At 37.2% G+C, this 18757-nt stretch overlaps 1 protein-coding gene across 3 annotated transcripts in view; it reads left to right on the top strand.

The window, feature by feature from the left end:
* Positions 1-18757, top strand: part of TBXAS1 (thromboxane A synthase 1) — a 237952-nt gene that overhangs the window by 106178 nt on the left and 113017 nt on the right. For all 3 annotated transcript variants that reach the window (XM_015889542.3, XM_025172010.2, XM_025171937.2), the window contains exon 5: positions 7701-7797. In XM_015889542.3, the coding sequence (XP_015745028.1) occupies positions 7701-7797 (97 nt within the window). The remainder of the gene's footprint in view (positions 1-7700; positions 7798-18757) is intronic.

The following is an 18757-nucleotide window of genomic DNA, read 5'->3' as shown; positions in this document are numbered from 1 at the left end:
TATATTAATACTACTGCCGAGTTACTTTAACACAGTTGTTAAAAAGGATTAGCAAGATAAGGATTGCTAAGAAAATGTACATTAAATGCTCAGAACATTCGAAGGCGTCTTCCAAATGCTCGTTATGATCTATTCCACTGGGCTATGCTACCATGGAACAATATAGATACAGCAGTCCAGAGTAGAGCATGCAAATAATGTTATGGTTTCTGAAATGATGAATGATCTCGTGTTGGACAGGGTTTATTTCAGTTGCATAGTGGTTTTTCTTAACCTGGTGCCCTCTAGATGTATATGATTAAGCCTCTCGTAATTGAACTAATTGGAGCTGTAGGCTTCCCCTTGTTGAAGAAGGCCGCTGTTGACTAGAAAGCCTAAGAAATAACAATAATATGCATATAATTTGAACAGTTTTTTTGCCAGTAAAAGATTCCCTGGATAAAATAACTGGAAACTGACAACAGATTAACCGACTTGTAATTAAAATATATGTAACAATATACATTGATATTTCTAGTGCCAGGCTACATTTGTCAGTATGATAGTTTCATGCTGCATTTTGATACACATCATGGTGTTTGATTCTGCAGTTTGGAGTGTTTCATTTCAAGAAAGCTATCCTTGACTCGATGCTCCAGACTTTAAATATAAACCCCACTGTTCAGATGAAAATACAAACTAAATAGTAAAAGAGAATAGTGAAATAGAGAAGATATTCATTCATATTATAATTTATTCAAGTTTTGGTTTTCATTCTTTATTGCCAAAATATTTTTCAGATTTTGAAACTGGATATTCAGAGAGATTCAGTAGGATAACCAACTACTTCACTATCTATATTTCTGGCCAGAGAATGTGCCTGACTGTTTCTGTGATGAAGAGAGATCAAAATAAAAATAGAAAATAAGAATGTGGTATAAAAACACTGTTTTGCTAAAAGAAACAGCTGAATTAGAAATCTCAGCAAAATTAGGTATCCTCAATTACTCAATAATCTGGCACAATATTTTGCTAGAAAGCTTCTTATTTCTCAAACCTTATTGAAAACATTGACATGCACAACATTTCCCCAATAATAGCATGCTCACTAATAACTCACTCTCTAAATTTCACAGATGATAAAAGGGACATAGTCGTAATTCCTCCTGTTGAGCCTTTCCCATTACAACCGTTTCTGATACTAGACTCATTTACTCTACCTTTGGCTGTTAGCCACCAATTTAAAAACCACAAGAAGAGTTTGCAGTTTTGGTTAAAGATAGGCTAGGAATCCTAATTGTTCTGCGGTAGGTTATCAGCAGTTCAAAATATATGTATTTTAGCAGCCAAATTATGACACGTGCAGGTGAGACGTTGCATGGTGCCCTGGTATTCATGCATTGGGAACAAGATGCAGCGGTCCCGAGTCTCAAGATTTAATTTCAGGAGACTCCCTAGGAGCAAGGTATAACCCTGGTAAATGGCCATTTTAGCAACACACATTTTAAAAAAGAATGAGAAGGCATCTGCAAATGTCAAAAATATGGGTACAGTAGTGATTTCCTAGGAACAGGCATGAGGAAATCTATAGAAAAATAGATGTCTTTTTGGCTATTATTCTCTATAAATAGACTTTTTGACGTATCAGCCTGCTTATGCCCTCAGGTCCTTCTTTGCATCCCAGCCTCTATCTTGGCTGAAGGCGGGGGGGGGGGGGGCACTTCTACATTGAGGAGTGGATATTCCCCCCGCTCCCTCCCCAGGCTCAAATAGTTGGTGTATAGAAAAAGCCTTCTGGTGTAGTAGGTTCTTGTTTGATTGGATGCATCAGTTTTTATCTGCCATCTCTGTTTTATCTATGCACTTCTCTCTCTCTTCATTATGCATTTGGTCTCTTTGTTTGTTTGATGCTTTATTTCATTTCACGGTTTGTTTGTTTGTTCATTGCAGCTAGACTTCTCGAATGGTGCGTACGCCCCCAAAGGGAAATGTATACATTTTTGTATAAAGGAATGCATGAAGTAGGAGGACAGCGGTAGTGTGCGCAATACATCTTTAACTTTTCAATAGTAGCAGACATTTGCTGATAGGGATCAGTTAGTGTTTGGGAGGTGTGGGTTTGTTTTTTTTAAAATGTGATCTGTGCAAGCTTTTGAAAAGAAAAAAACACGATAAAACTGTAACATCCTGAAGGGTGACAACTTACAGTGTGCCGATCTAGACCTCTTCTCTCTCACAGTTTCCTTCTTCCTCCTCTTTTACTTGCAAGAAAACATACACAGACCTTAGTAACCCAGCAACCTGGTTTGTGGGAACAAAATCTCTTTGGCTCCCTCTTGAGGTGATGTAAAAGAACTGTTCTTGATAAGCAAATGTCTTTGATAAATATGGGAAAGAATATGCCTCTGTGTTCTAAACATAAAGCTAGCTCCTAGCCCATAATGATCTAGATTTCCTCTCATCACCATTCTTAAATTGAGGTTGCCTGCAGAGTCTGATTCAAAGATGTGGCTATGTCTGAAGACAGGTTTTTTCATAAGGCTCAGTCAGAGTAATGGAAGTCTCAGTAAACAAGTTGTATCTGCTGAAAATTCTGTCTGGATTCTTTCAGCCATTCCCTTTTCATCTAATAGAAAATAAATGGCTCCCCCTCCCCCCAAAATGGTGAGATTTTCATGACTGGGTTGCAGGATTCTTGCACTTGCATAGCTCTGAGATGACCAGACTGTATCTTGAATGATACAGTCTTCTCTCAGTTGGCTTTCCACCTTCCAGTTAAATCCCAAGAGAAAACCTCATGACGAAATTCTTCCCATGGTTTTTTTCAGATCAGGACATGCAGTCAGCCAAGAAAGCTGTACCATGTTAGAGTGAGGAAAAAGCAACATCAATATTTTCATTCACATAAAGTAAGCTCAAAAGATATCACCCCAACCCCCTAAAACAGTCTGAGAATTAGACAGAAAAGCAGAAGCCTCTTGTGTAAGGGAAGACAGTTTTTGGCCTAGACATGTAGTACCATCAAGCTCTATTTAGTGAACTACGTACAGCAGTAAGCCTGTCCATTTTCCTGATTCCTCCTGTGTTGCAGGCCATACGTCTCAGGACCATTTATATATTCTTCCAGGTACTGGGAATATATATCAAACACGACTGTGACGTAATGGTTAGAACTGATGAAACCTGGGCTTCAATCTTTGTGAAGCTCACTAGGAGTTAATCTGAACATTGTACTGAGTGAACGGTATGTTGCTGATCTCTTTGTTTTTTATATTGTGGGATCATCACCTGGACTGGAGTTAGCACAAATGATAAATAAAGATTCCTTCTCTTCTCCTCCTCCAGCAAGCTGTATTTTTTAAAAAAAAATCACCTGCATAGAAGAGAGAATGTTTTTTAAAAAGCTTCCATTTCTGGCAATAATCTCTTCATAGAGAATGTATGAGTTGGAAGGAACATTTTAGATCATTTCATCCATCTCCCTCCCTCCCTCCCTCCCTCCCTCCCTCCCTCCCTCCCTCCCTCCCTATTATTCTAATGCAACAGCTTCTGTTGGAAAAACTCCAGCAAGAGTGGGTTGTGCTTTCATGTTCCACTGTGTAATAACTATTAATATCAAGAAATTCGTCCTAATTTTCAGCCTAAAATCTCCTTTCCTTTACTTTGAACCCATAGGTTCTTGTCCTGCTCTCTGTTTCATCAGAGAACACGCCTGTCCTTGTGCATGACAAAGTCTTTTAGGATGAGATCATGGCTCCACTTAGTTTAATCTTTTGCAAGCTAAACATGCTCAACTGTACATACTGTTCTTTTTATGGAACCCAACATTGCGTTGGCTTTTTTAGTTGCTACATCAGCTACTTGTCCATGTTCAGCTGGTGGTCCACTAGTACTCTTACATCCTTCTCACAAACACTGCTTCCAAACCAAGTCTGCCCAAAACTCTGCCTAAGCATTTGATTTTTCCTACCCAGATTCATAACTATATACGTACTGCAGAATATCATCCTGGTGGATCTGGCCGGTGATTTGACCTCTAAGGAATTAGCCAATTTCCCTAACTTGATGCCATCTGTAAATCTGATTACCATCCCTACCCTTCCATTCTTTAGATCATTCATAAAGTCGTTGAATGGCTCAGGCCTAAATATGGAACCCTGTAGGACCCCACTCAGTACTTTCCTCCAGAACAATGCAAAACCATATATGAGCAAACTTTGTGTGAAGTTGTTCAACCAGTTGCAAATCTAGTGAACTGAAGTATCATGCGCCCCGCATTTATCTATCTTTTCTACAAGGATATCAAGACAGACCTAACACTTTACTGGGATCAAAGTATCCATAGAGTTCTTTGGTCTGGTCCCTGTTCATGGTAGATTCTTTCTGCCTGCTTGAATACATGCTGCTGAACAATATGTTCTAATACCTTTCCCATTTTGGATATTAAAAAACCTGATCTGTAGGTCCTTGAGTTATTCTCCCTATTCCTTTCTTCCCCACATAACAAACCAATATCCTCCTCGACTCTTTCATTTTGGATATACAAAATAAAACCCTTTTATTATATTTTACATTCCTCATCAGCCTCATTTGATCTTTAACTTTCCTGATTCCACATCTGTGGACTCAGGTTACCAATCTATATGCCTCACTAGTTATTGCCCATGCTTCTGTTTTTATACATCTCCTTTTTTTGCTTATGGGCTTATAAGGGAGTTCACAATTCATTCATATTGGCTTCTTAAACTTTTCCAATTCTTCCTTCTCATGGGGATTGTTTATACCTGTGCTTTCAGAATCTAATTTTTCAGGATTTCTATCCCTCTTCAACTTGTTTATATGAGGATTTCATTCTGTAGTTAGCTGCCCACTTTCTTCTTGAATCAATTAAAAACAGCTTTCCTTAAATCCAAAAATCCTGACCGACTTCTCCCATCTTTCTTCCCTTAGATATCTTCCATTCAAACATGATGTGGTCACTTTCTGTGAAAGTGCTTGACACCTTCAGGCCATTGACCAATTCCTCTCTGTTAGTCAGGATTAGGTCCAGAATAGCTGACCTCCTTGTTTCTTCCCTTGTCTGAAAAAATGAAATTATCAGTAGATAATTTCTGAAAGATGAAATTATAGCATATCTGTAGGAATGACCTTGGGAGATGGGGGGAGAAGATGTTGCCTAGGGAAGGATCAGAAAAGAGGGGGCATAGCCCACAGCTGCATAATGGATAGAGAAAGAAACTCAGAAAGGAAGTTCCCTAACTTATCAAGCTTTAAAAGGGACAATGGGAGAGTTGTACTTTTAGACTTGCAAGATTCTGTTAATTTAGCCTTACAATAAAGTAGAATTAGCTCATCTGGTCATGTTTCCTGTCTGTTCTACCTGGGAAGGCTGATAATATCAGAAATCTGTTGTATCTCCTACACCTAAATGAGTTTTCCAGCAAATATCAGGGTAGCTAAAGTCTTCAATTACCATTGTAATCTGCACTCTTGAGAACCTGGTGAGTTGATTTCAAAAGGCATTGTCCACATCCTCTGTCTGGTAGTTGGCCTATAGTAAACTCACACAATGGTATTGTTTTTGTTTCTTACTCATTTTAACCTTATTCATATAGTTTCAACAGGACTTTTATTCAAGGACAAGAATTTCTTCAGAGATATATTGGATTTTTTTCATACAAAGTCATTCTGACTCTCCTTTTCTGTTTCTTTGGAACAAGTAGAAGCTACTACTTGTATTTTCCACTTTTCAATCTGAACTCTCATCCTGCAAGCCTTCTGTGATAACTATCAGGTCATATTTACTTTTCTGTGTTACGATTTCTAGTTCTTCCTGTTCTCTACCTTATATTGTGCATTACTAAGCAAATTTAACCCTTTGTTTTCTTTGCACAGGACTCCCAGTCTGATTTGGAGTTCTGCAAGTTTATTTCCGAGTAAAAAACTAAAGAGTGGGCAGCTGCTTTCTTCGTCTTTATTTCAGAATAAAAAATGAAGAAAGGATTAGCTGCATGTTACATGTTTAACACAACATGTAACTGGATACTGGATGTTTCTATGCTAATCACATCACTGGCCAGCCTGGCTGTCACCCCAAAGTTGTTGGTTGATGAAATGGGGAAGTGTATGCATGGATTTCATAGAAGAGGGGCATTGCGGAAATCCAAGAAGTAATACTACATGAACACGTTAGAAATGGACAGAAACAAAATTGTGTTTTACTTGAGGAGTGGAAGAGAGAAACGCTCTCTTCCCACTACTTAAAAACAAAATTGGATATACTCGTTAAAACTTACCATGTCTTTCTGAGCACACTTTGCAAATCCCTTTGAAACAATGTGAATAAGAATTTGAAAAGAAAGCAAATTACTTTGAATTATAGGAAAAATATTTGTGGTGTTTACCTACGATAACGTTGTACTTAGTAATCTCTAAAAGCCAAAACCATCAGTCTTCCATCTGAATGCTCTGTGCATCCCCCAATCATTTCTGTATTTCAACATCTTTTATTGACCAGTTAAGGCTGGGGCGAATATACTCCAAATATGCTGATGGAGAAACTAGAGAAAAGTGTTTGAGGTAACGGCCACTGCTGGAGGTGAAAGGAAGTATTAGGTTACTTTTTACTTTGCTTTTTCTTCATACATCTTTTCCTAATTGCAGATTGCCTAAATAAAGGCATCTTCACATAAAAGACATTTTGCTCATTTCCCTTGCATATTTTAAAATTCATTTGTGCTTTGGTATGTTTTTGGTTTGCAATTTTTGTCAGGCTCTTTCACTGAAGTTACTGAATTCATCACGAAGGCGCCCAAACATTCTACACTTAACTTCATTGTGGGTGGTCAGGAAGACCTGTTATGGATGATCCAGGGATGTACATCCACTTTGCTCGTTCCAGTATATTTTGAAATAAATGTAACATATGTTATTCAGATTTCTGTCAAGAATATTGTGTCTTTCAAATGATTAATTTTATCCCTCTGATGAAATGTGAAATTGCTTTTTTTAGCAAGTTTCATATAAGCTGCATATATTCTTGTAAGAATTTGGGTCATGAGCTGTGTAGATTACTTGTTTATTTGGTAATGTTCATAATATAATTGACATTAAGGTGAAATGTGCTAAACCCTGTTGGTAGACCTTTATTTATCAGAACTGAACATAAACAACACAATGGTTGGGTTCACTTGTTGGATTCAGTCCTGTTTATAAAATTATGATTTCTTGAATATATTACAGTTGATGAAGTTCTCACAGCATGCTAAGCCAAAAAGAAACAAACCACATCATGCTTTAGTGTGGTATGGGGATTTTGCATTTGTGGCTGTAATGAGGATGTAGCAAAAATGCTAATTAATATTTTATTTGGGTTTCCTGGAATAGGGAGAATATCTCTCCAACTTAATCTTGCCTCCAGGAATTGATGTACAGTTCCATAGAAACCAAAAAAAAAAAGTCAAGAATGAAATTCCTTTTTTAAGATCAAACTGGATTCTTCACTACATTATAATTGTAGTGCCCAACATACTTCTGATGAATATGGAGCAACTCCTTTCTCACCTTTTTAAATGTAATTGGTGTCTGACAGTTGAAAGTATACTCTTGAGACTTCCTTCCATACTTAGGGTTGCTAGGTCATGGAAGTCCATGTATCTACTGCCTGCTTACTTTAGTCACTAATGGAATGTACTTTTCTGTTCACTTGTAATCTAATACAGGTATTACATTGGTCGTCGAATGTACATAGTAGTATCCGAGCCTGATATAATCAAATGTATCTTAGAGGATGACTTCAGAAACTTCAAGAACCGAATGGTGAGTAAGCAGATGAACACTGTTGTTCCTTCTCTTTGATTTCCTGCCTCGTGTCCTAATACCATCTTCCATGGCCCCGTTCTGAATGTCTCCTATGCAGCAATATAAAGAGTAGGTCTTTTCGGTGGTGGCCCCGTTCTCAACAATACCCTTCCCAGTAGTTTGCCTGGAATCTACTTTGTTTCCTTTTAAGTGTGAAACTAAGACATTTCCATTTTCCCAGGCTATTTAATGTTAACTTTATATTATAGTATGGATGGGTTTTTTTGACATTTTTTATGCTTCTTAGCAATTGATGTCTTAAAATAGCTATGCTGTCTTTAACTGAAAACTTTAATTATGACTTTAAAATATTTCTAAACCACCCTAGGAAAACTTTTGTTTTGAAGGGAACTTTTGTTTACAACCTTTTAAATTAAGAAAAAAACAAGCAAATAAAATAGTAAGAATGCTACAAAGACTATTTGACTACTTTGTTGTTTTCAGTATTTCACTGATTCTTCAGTGTATGATATAAGTTACTTTAAAGAGGGACAAATACTTGTTTGGCACTTTCCTCTATTTCTTATGTAAGCAAGTAAATGGAGAGGACATTCCATAGGGGTGGGTCCACAGCAGTATTTCTCAACCTTGACAACTTTAAGATGTATGGACTTGGCTGGGGAATTCTGGGAGTTGAAGTCCACATGTTGACTTCAAGGTTGAGAAACACCGGTCTACATTATGGCTAAGAGTTTCAGCAATAGGTCCGTTGCTCAGACTTTTCCATCAGCGATGTACACTTTGGATTGGTTCAGTACTATATAAGGTATTGTATTAATTGTATTAACTTTATTACAGTCAGTTAGACCAGTACAATTATATAAGGTAAGATGACAATCTTACATAGAAGGATTTAATATGTTTTTTAAATTGTTTAAGTAGTTTTACATTTTAAATTATAATTTAATTATAAAAAGATTATAAATATTAAAAAAATAGTTTTTAAAAATCAAAGGTTTGGGATAAAGGGCTGATTGAAATGGAGACATTAGTAGTACGGAATAAGAGGGGTTTAAGTGTTTGTCTCTATTAGAATCCCAGACTGAATGGAGAATTCTAGTCATTTATTGGCTTGCTTGCTACAGTTTATATGCTACTCAATCCAAACAAGGATTTACATAGTTTACATTGCTGTTTACATTGGGGAAGTGAATTACACATTACCTCAATTGGAGTTTCCCCTCCCATACCCATTGGAAAAGGCATTCAGGGTTGATTTGACTTACTAGGCCCACATTATTGGAAGAAAAAGAATTGGATCTTCTCACAATTTTCATCCAGATTACTTGTAGCCCATAGGTCCTCTTCTTTACTTAGTGGTAGCTAGTTGCTTGAGTAGCATCTCATCTACTTTGTTGCTAAGAGGTAGGACATGGTAGCTTTTGTGAAAGAAATGGGAGGATCTCTGGATGTAAACAGCAGATTTCTTTTTTATTAAATGTTTATTGAGATATATAAAAAGCACAGCTAAAATACAAATCAGAAAGTATAGCAAAGAAAGAAGATAGAACTAAAAGAAAAAGACAAAAACTAGAATAGTGAAAACAGACAAATGAAACAGTGACTTCCAACTATCTCCAATACAGATATAAGTACAAATTAAAAAAGGTTAATCTCTTACCACTGATTAATCCAAATTCGCATTATTTCTATCAACACAAACCATCTAATCATTAAATCCCACAACCAAAGCTTCATTTTTTTCCCCACGCAAACAAGTAATCTAAGAAGGATTGCCATGAGGAGACACATTTAGAAGTAGTATTATCTCTTATTAACACTGTTAACTTTGCCATTTGAGCCAAGTTCATTATTTTAATAATCCATTCTTCCACTGTAGGTATTTGTGAGTCCTTCCATCTTTGCGTATATAACAGTCTTGCAGCTATGATCATATATAAAAGCAAGGATCCATGTTGTTTCTCCAATTCTTTCTCTATCAAACCCAGTAGGAGATGGGCAAATTTCTTAATGATTTATTAAGTAAATGGCAATTTAGCGAAGGTTGCAAAAAAGCCTAGGAAGAAGAAATTCAAAACTTTGGAAGAGGCTGTCCCTTAATGAAGTCACTAATAAAAGAATACTGGGCATTCTGACTAAGTTTCCCAAAGTCTGTAACTTACCTAATTATTGCATTAAAACTCATTATTGAGATTACTGAGATTTTGCTTTCTTGATAGTGCCCTGTTGCTTGGGGCTTGGCACTGAGCTGGCTTTCTGAAATTCTCAGCCACGTTTTTGAGCAAAGAAATTGGATGGACAATTACTCTAGAGAAAGGAGAAATTCTCTATCAACTTCTCAAGCATAGGTGAACGGACAGTAGCAAAACCACTGAAAAGGCTCAATGGCAGGAGTTTCTCCATAATGTTTTCTCTTGGGATTTAACTGTAGCATGCAGATTTCCGGAGAGAGGACAAAAAAGACATTTTTTTGCATTCACGCATGTCACACTCCACCCATGAGAACCAAGCAAATTATTTGTCAACAAATTGAATGAGAACTTGTAGAAAAGAAATGCAACATAATTTCCCTGCCCAGTACTAAAATAAGCCATTGTCTTTTAATTTTGCTCATTGTTATCTTTAGTCTGAGATGACGATATGGATCTGTTCTGCAGATTCATGTAGTAAGGATGATTGAGGAAAGAAATGCAGAGCAGTTTGAAGATTCAAAAGGATCATGTTAATACTGAAGATTATATTAGTATGCTGATCTTCTTTAACAGGTTGTTATTGAGCAGTTTGAATGGGATATAGGCAAATGTCTGCAAGGGTTATTCAGAAATAGTCAGTCTCTCTTTCATCCTCCCTGACCTGTTGCTGTCTAGGTGCGATGGGATTGCAACTCCCAAATAGTGTGTCCCAACATATGTGCAGGGCACCAAGCATGCTTGCCTTATTTCATCAGTGGACAAATGGTACCCAGAGAGCACTCCTTTTTTTTTTTTTAAGTATCATGCTGCAAAGCAAAGTACTGATTTCTAGCATTATCTTTATTTATAAAAAAGCTTTTGGGTCCAATGTATGGCCTATTGAAAACTGGTGAGTAACTACAGTGTACTGTTGGTCTGGAAGTGTGTCCACCTGCTTAAAAAAAAAAAGCAGATGTAAGCTGGGGGATGGTAGAGCTTCTCAAGGACAAGAAGAAATGGTGGGGAGCAATTTTACTAGTTTGCCTTCTAGCACATGGTAATTTTATGAGTAACCAGGCCTATCTTGTAATCGACACAAAAACTGCCATGTTGTGAAAGCACCTACAACATATTCTCAACTTTTTGAATGTGTCTAGTGTTGTCTGTCTCTGTTTCCATTTATTTCCACCTTGCATCTTCTAAGTGTGGTACAACCCAGAGCTTTAAATTGGGGCAATACTGTCAAATAAATAAATAAATATCCTTTATTTTGTTCTGAGATGGCCAACTGTCCAGTTTTTTTCATCACAGGAAACAACAGAGAGTCAATTGCTACATTCTCTGTTCTTGAAGCACTTATTTATTCTAGGTAGGCTCAGGCTTTTGTGCTGAGTTGGCAAGTGTACCTGGCTAAAACTCTGAGCCACTGCTCACCTCAATGATCGCTAAATCTTTATCATGGCCACCTAACTCAGTTTTGCTCTTTGTGGCATTTTAAAATGCCCTTGGAGAGAAACCCAAAGTGTTTCTTAGACAGGAAGTCTCTGTCCTTTCTATATCTGGCCTGGCTTCTTCATCCCCCACTGTTTTTGCTTTGATTTTAATAAATATGTCCCAAATTGGGTGGCATGTTTGTTTTCTTTAGTTCATTTGTATTTCAGCCTTCCTGTAAGGAGCTCAAGGATGGAATATATGTACACGTGACTGAGAAGATGTAACATTCCCAGACATGGCATAGAAGAGGCATTGTAATGTATGATCACAGTAGATGGTGTGGGCAAGATTTTTTAGGGAATGGAGAGCACATTTTTTTAAAAAACAAAACAGCAGTTGGTAGGATTTAATTGGTAAAAGAGGTTGCTTAAGCTTTGCAGAGGTTTTGGGCATGCATTTTGCCGCCAGCATGAAAATCGGCCTGATTAAGTGGAGTGATAAGAAGTGCAATGGATGCATTAATCATACTGTTTAAACCCTCTCTTTAATCCCCATAACAAAAAGGGGCAACAATTTGGGACTTTTCCAACCAAGGAGTACTCTAGGGGTTCTGGGGACTACAGAAGGTCTGCTTGGGGGTTGGATATAATCTATGGCTTGGGGTTGCCTACTCCAGCAGTAGACTTATAAGGTAAGTTGTGTTGAAAGGTTAAATGGTGTTCAGGATATCTTGGCAAATACCAAATGGTCATAAATACAATTCAGGTAGTCCTCATTTAGCAGCTGTCTGATATAGTGACTGTTAGCCATTATTATGTTGATGAAAAAGTAACTTTTTGCCAGCCCCAGTTGTGGTCTAAATCACTAAACAAGGACTACCTGTAGCAGCAATGATTTCGTTAGAGTGGGTAAATTGTTTTGAGGATCAATACTTACGTTCAATCCTTATTTTCTAATGATTGGAATGAGATATTTTCTCAGTGCAAGTGCTGTGTCAAACTGTGACACTATGCAGATGATACCCAGTTCTACATCCTGATGCCGTGCTGTGGAGGCGAAGCTGCCAATGTCATGATCTTGTGTCTGGAGGCTCTTTGGGTTTGGATGGGGAGGAACAGACTTCAGCTCAATTCTGACAAGACTCAGTGGTTGTGGCTGTTGGGCCCCCTGGGTTGGGGAACTTTTTGCCTTTGGTCTTGGTCAGGGTTGCATCATTCAAGACTGAGATGCAACTTGGGGGTCCTCCTCCTGGACCTGTGGGTACTGCTCAAAGAGCAGTCACCTCATGTGTGGACTATTGCAGTGCATTCTCCTTGGGGCTGACCTTGCAGACCATTCTGAAAGCTACACTAGTCCAAAGTGCATCAGTGCAGTCAGTAACAGGCACTTCTTGTTATGCCCACGTTCACTACTCCTGCAACCTCCTGCATTGGTTATCAGTCGGCTTCCGAGTGCAAGTCAAGGTTGCATAGGGTTGCATGGGGCCTGGCTATTTGGGGGACTGCCTATCTTCAGTTGTTTCAGTTTGCTAGTCGCCCCAATTAAATGTTGTCATCTTGTGGGATCAAGGAAGCATACCTTCCCTGTCACTGCCCTTGCACTCTGGAACAGCCTCCTCCCAGAGATGTGTATGGCTCCCACCTTCCGAGGGTATCTGTGGAGCCGTGTCAAATCTTTTTGAATGATATTGTTGCTGTTTTGTCTAGGTGGTTATGTTTTTAACTGTGCTTTTAAATTATGTATTTGAAATATTGACTTTTCAGAGTCAGTCAGCCTTAAAAATAAATGCAGGGTGTTTTTTTTTTTTTTAGAGTAGATTCATTTTTTTAAAATTAATGAAGATTAAATAGTAAAAGTAACAACAAACATTCAAGTGTATTTGTTGATTAAAAAAAAATATTCTTGCCAGATTAAACAACACCCTAATTGCTGGGCTTTTTAAAAATATACTTTTTTATTAAAGAGTTTTACAATGCTAGAAGATAATACAAACCAAAATCAGGAAAAAAAGAAAGAAAGAATAGAAAAAAAAGAAATACAGAGTGCAAAAACCCTTAATTACTAGACTGATAAGTCCTCTAGTATTAACAGTGCCTATTTTACAGTAGAGATAGGCAATTTTTCATTGGCCATATTTTAATTTTGGGGAAGAGTGATACCTAAGCGCCATAGTAGAGTGTGTAGTGCTACAACGTTGTAATGATGTGACACAAATACACTGACATTTCAGGCAGATTGCACATTGAGGAGGGACTGCATGGTGGTTATTATTATAATTATTAGGTGTATTAAACCTATGCAAAAGCTTAACATCATTCTTGCTTTATATTCTATTGTATATTTTAGTGGCAGAATTTGGAAACAATGATAATGGGCTTAGAGGCCACATATGACTGGTTCTTGCTTACTTCTGCATTGATAAAATAACTTTTTGAAGCTTGTTTCTATATAGCCAGTTTCCTCATGAATTCACCTCATATCTCCAACTCCTAAACTCTGTATTCAAGACTGATGACATAAATACCTGGAGACTTTAAAAAGGCCACACATGCCTTAGGCTGAAATTCCATCTCTGGCCAGTTAATAATCTCTTCATGATCCTGTCTCGTTCCCAGACTTAGCACACTTTGATGGTGTCAACAGACAGCTTTAGGTTCAGTCATTTTCTCACTTTATGTCTGGCTACTGACTTTAATTAATATATTTAATTAACTTTGACTCCTGTCCTTTTAAATTCCAAGCATTTGGGATGGGTGCAGTATTTAAAGACATACCAAAATGTGTACAAGGTGCACAGATACATCTGTTTCAAATGACTTGAAATATGTTTTTGTAATGAAACTTCACCCAGATTCAATATACAATCCTAGCTACTTCAAATAAGAAATCCAGAATGAACTTTTGAAGAAAAAGAAGAAAAAACCTCCCTTGTTCAACTCTGAATGCACTGAAAGGAAGTTGCCGCTCAACTGTTTCTCAAAAGCTCAGTGATATGGCTGATATCCAGGACAAGGACAGAGCAGCAGCAAGTGATGAACCTTCTCTTCCTCCTCCTCCTCCTCTTCCTCCGCATGGAACAATATTGTTTAGTAAAGATGAAATCAGACATTAATAGATTAGTAGGGAAACAAGTCACTGCCTGTAGGGAAGAAAATATTCCTTTCTAGAGTCAGATGATGGTGATGATGGAAGTTTTTAACAAAAGCTGTCTGTAGGTATCAGCCCTTTGAGGTAGGCCAGGTCAGGAAACAGACATGCACAAGAAATACTTTAGTGGTAGTGATAGAGGCTATAATGCAGAATCCTGAAAGCTCATTGAATGTTCACTAATTCTGAGATCCCATCTTTTTTTAGTATCATTGCTTCCTTCATGTAATCTCATGCTCTGGATAGGACATCATATAATTATTTGATTTAATTAGCCGATGCAAGTTTACTTAAGTTCACTTCTTTCTAAAATGTCCAATATAATGTGCTTCATTTTTTTGCAATTTTGGGTTTTCCTTGGTTTATGCTTCTCGTATACTATGTTCTAATAGTGTGTATTGTTTAAAACAAGGAACTCCTTTTTCAATAATTCAGAGGTCCTTGCAGCCTTGGTCTGATCAAGTCATCATCTTCAGATCTACTTATGAAAATTTGGCATTCTTGTCCAGTAAACATACCTGGTCAACATACCTTTGACCAGGGGATCTATTTGTCTGGCATCCAAACAAATATTTTAGCCATGTCCATATACTTTAGCAACAATAAAGAAAGAGTTTGCCATTATCTTTTTCTGATTTGAATATGGAGTTCTGTCATCTTAGTTGGGCTGGCTCTTCTCATGTCCACAGAACCTCACCTACCCTCAGCCCCATTATCTTTGGTTTCACCTCTCTATTTTCAAGTGTAGCACCAAGGGTAATATGATCAGAAGCTCATATCAAGCCAGCATCGCTTTCAGGATTATTGCAGCCTCCCATCATGTCAAGGTGATAATCCCCTGGGAGAGGTTGTTTTATATAAAATACAGGCAAAATTAAGTCTTGGTCTGCAAACATAATTGTATTTCAGGCAAAAGAAGATATGGAATGTGAGACAGAAACATTCAGCCTAGTATGTAGAAGCCATTCTGTGTGGCTTTTACAAATGTAAAGCTGTATAAACTGTTTAGGTAAGAAGGACTGTATTTTGAAAATAACTCCAAATAAGCCCTTTCCACTGCTTTTATTCAGAGCCTGTGTTCAGTCTACTCTGCAAAAATAAAACTGCTCTCTAGTATTGTTCTCTCCCATCCCCTCTCTGATGAAACAGAGAGAATAAAACATGAAGCTTTTTGGAGTAAATGCTGATCACAAAGCTATGATAATACAGATCATTCTTGAAATGAAATATCTCTGCTGTTCTTAGGATTTTTTCCCCACCCCCAGATTGGAAAGAGAGTAGAATCTGTTACAATTTTTTTAAAATCTCATTTTTATTCTCTGACCTCCTTCAGGGAACTTGGCATGGGTGGGACATATCTATTCTTCCTTGTTTCATAACTTGAGCATTAGAATGAACATACTTCAAATAACAGACAGAGAACATTCCTTTATTTGAAGAGATTATTTGAAGGGCTGCCCAGTTTGAGTCCTTTTTTATTTTTTTAACATGTATAGGTGTCCAGAGTTTTGCTTTTGAGTTAAATTTAAAGGCAAGTCATTCTGCTTTAAGCCCACAGCACACTTGAAAACTGTGCTGGAGCTGGCCAAAGATCTGTCTTTTTTGTAATGCACAAAACTTTCATCTCATAATTGCTCCTTTGCTGGAATTCATTGAAATTATTCCCTCCTCTAACTGTTCTGACTTTTTGAAATGAGTAGGTTGGCTTACAGAAACTGCAAGGAAAGGTAGCCCTCAGTAGTGATGCTTTACAAATACACGCACAGAAGTTTGACAGGTAAGTTCCATAGAAGTTCTTTTCCATGCAAGAGATGATGCAAATGGAAAAAATATTTTTGGTGTGTGCAGTTGAAGACCCATTAACATTACTTTTGGGTTCAACCTGGAGTCCTTTCTAGCTCCAGTCAATCCTATAAAAGTAGAATGGATAGATTTCTAAATGCCTTCTTGAAGCTAGGAGTGGATAAGAAGGCCTGGTTAGAAAAACTGTTGGGCAGAGACTCAATCAAGGTCCAGGAACTGTAACAGATAAAGGGTTTAACAAAGGCCTGGCCATCTAAGCAAGCAAAACCCAGCAGAACTTCAACAAATGCAATCAAATGAAACAAAGATCAAAGTTAGAGCAAACATCTTTTCTTTTAAACTGGGAAGGTCTTTGCCAGGTTGATTCATTTCTGCAGTTCTCCTGTTATTTTTCCAGTTGGCTTCACAAATCTGTTGACTGCTTGTTTTACATGCTCTCCCATATGTTATGATATTTTTAATTTATTTATTTAATCAATTTATATAGATTCAGTGTTACACTTCACCTTTTTTTATAGCCATGTTAAATACCATTGCATGAAAAGATAGGATATAATGGTTAATATATAATAAATGTTTAACAAACTTAAAATTAAATTGTAGTTAAATTTTGTTTTTAGAGAAATACAGTATGTCCGAGAGATATGTGTTGGGTATATGTCCAGTTCTTTAGATATGCTAACATGAAGATGTAAATGATCTTGAGTATCTTCATGGGCCATTTACTCACACAAATCTAAGTAATGTCAGAGGAAGTACACTCAAGCTTTGAATCTGTGGGAATAATTTAAATTTAAATTTAAACCAACTTCGTCTAATCTGATAACATCCAGATATGCTGAACTTCAACTCCCATAATCTCTCAGCCACCATCCTTGTTGGGAGAAATTATTTAAGTTATATCAAGTTTTTTGTTTCCTAATAAAATTTCAGTGCAAATAGTTTTGGCTATTAGAAACATTTTTCAGATATTTGTACAATGCATAATCTTTAAATAAATAAACATGCTAAACTAGTCCCCTGATTTAAGGATAAGAAAACAGGGATGTGTGATTGAAGCCCATCCTTTTTTTAAATATGCAGCACAAAAAAAGAGGCAGGGTTTCAATCTCACTGTCATGGCTACCATCTTGACTTTTTGGCCCCCTCCCTGAATGACTTTACAAGGAAAACTTTCTAGAACAATTCTCAGAAATTTTTTTCTAAAAGAATACAGTTCAAAAAAATTTAGGAAACCCCTATGACAAGTAGGGCACATATATCAACTGTTGCACACTTTCCAATATATCATTGATGAAAACAGGAACTTGCTTCCTGTCACCCCAGTTCTTACTGCAAAGGTGAGAACAGCCTTTTCTCCCAGTTTCACTATTTTGGAATGGTCCATTCTGCTGGCTGTGATTGCTTACTCCCATCTTCCACAGAGGTGTTTTAAAATGGGAAGCTTTTGATCATGATGTAGCAGAAAAAATATAATTTTCTTCAAAATATGCTTCAGCGGCTGCGATAAAATGGCCAGTTGTTCACGGTATGGTGCATTTGTGTTCATGCTGCCACTTATATAAAGTAGATTTTGCTAGCCTTAGATTCTTAGGTTTGCTCATTATGATTGCAAATTCTCTCAGTGATATCCATGAGAGTCTGGGATACTTCGAATTTTTAAAAAATGGTAGAGACTCCCAGCAAATCTTGAGGAACTCAGAACGCGACAGTGCCTAACATGCCCCTCGTCAGTAAATTAAAGCGATCTTTTGCTGATCTCTTGAGAAATTTTGATTCTGGGGGCACCCATGTCAAGAAGAAATACTGACCCTGGCATTATACCTGCCAGAGATTTCACATTTAGAGACATGGAGGAGAATAATACTACTTAACTAACATTAACAAGACTTGGATGGGATTTAAAAATAGCAAAGTAGGAACAAAGATGGAATTGTGATAGAAAGGGATAATTGGAACAATAAGCAGGTATATCCAGAAAATAAATTGGATATGTATGCAACTAGGATGTCTTAGGTAGTGGATTATGGGAAGGATCTGGAATACAGAGAGCTAAAAGGAGCAGGGATTTAAAGTGTGGGATACCAGATGGAATTGTAAAACCTTTCAACCCAGAAAATTTCCCAGGCATTTAGCACAAAAATCATTATTATTAATAATTTTTATCAGGTGTTAATAAAAAATCAGATGACAATTCAGTGAACCTTGCTAAAAGTTTTCTTTTTATTAAAGCTGTCTATAATCAGGTGTCAGGCCTTTGTCCATGAGAAAAATGGCTTTAATTTGTTAAATGTGGACTCACTATAATACCTTGCATGCCGGAAAGTGTTCAGAAGATATCAGCTTATTTAATTTTATTGAGAGAGGTCTTGGAAGATTCTAATTGGGTTTATTCTTTGGAA

Source organism: Python bivittatus, unplaced genomic scaffold (assembly GCF_059951505.1).
Source record: "Python bivittatus isolate LINGU-HERP-01145 unplaced genomic scaffold, Pbiv_v1 ctg000330_np1212, whole genome shotgun sequence".
In the NCBI taxonomy this organism is placed as follows: domain Eukaryota; kingdom Metazoa; phylum Chordata; class Lepidosauria; order Squamata; family Pythonidae; genus Python; species Python bivittatus.
Note: the sequence above shows the minus strand (reverse complement) of the source record. Positions and strands in the feature narration are given on the sequence as shown.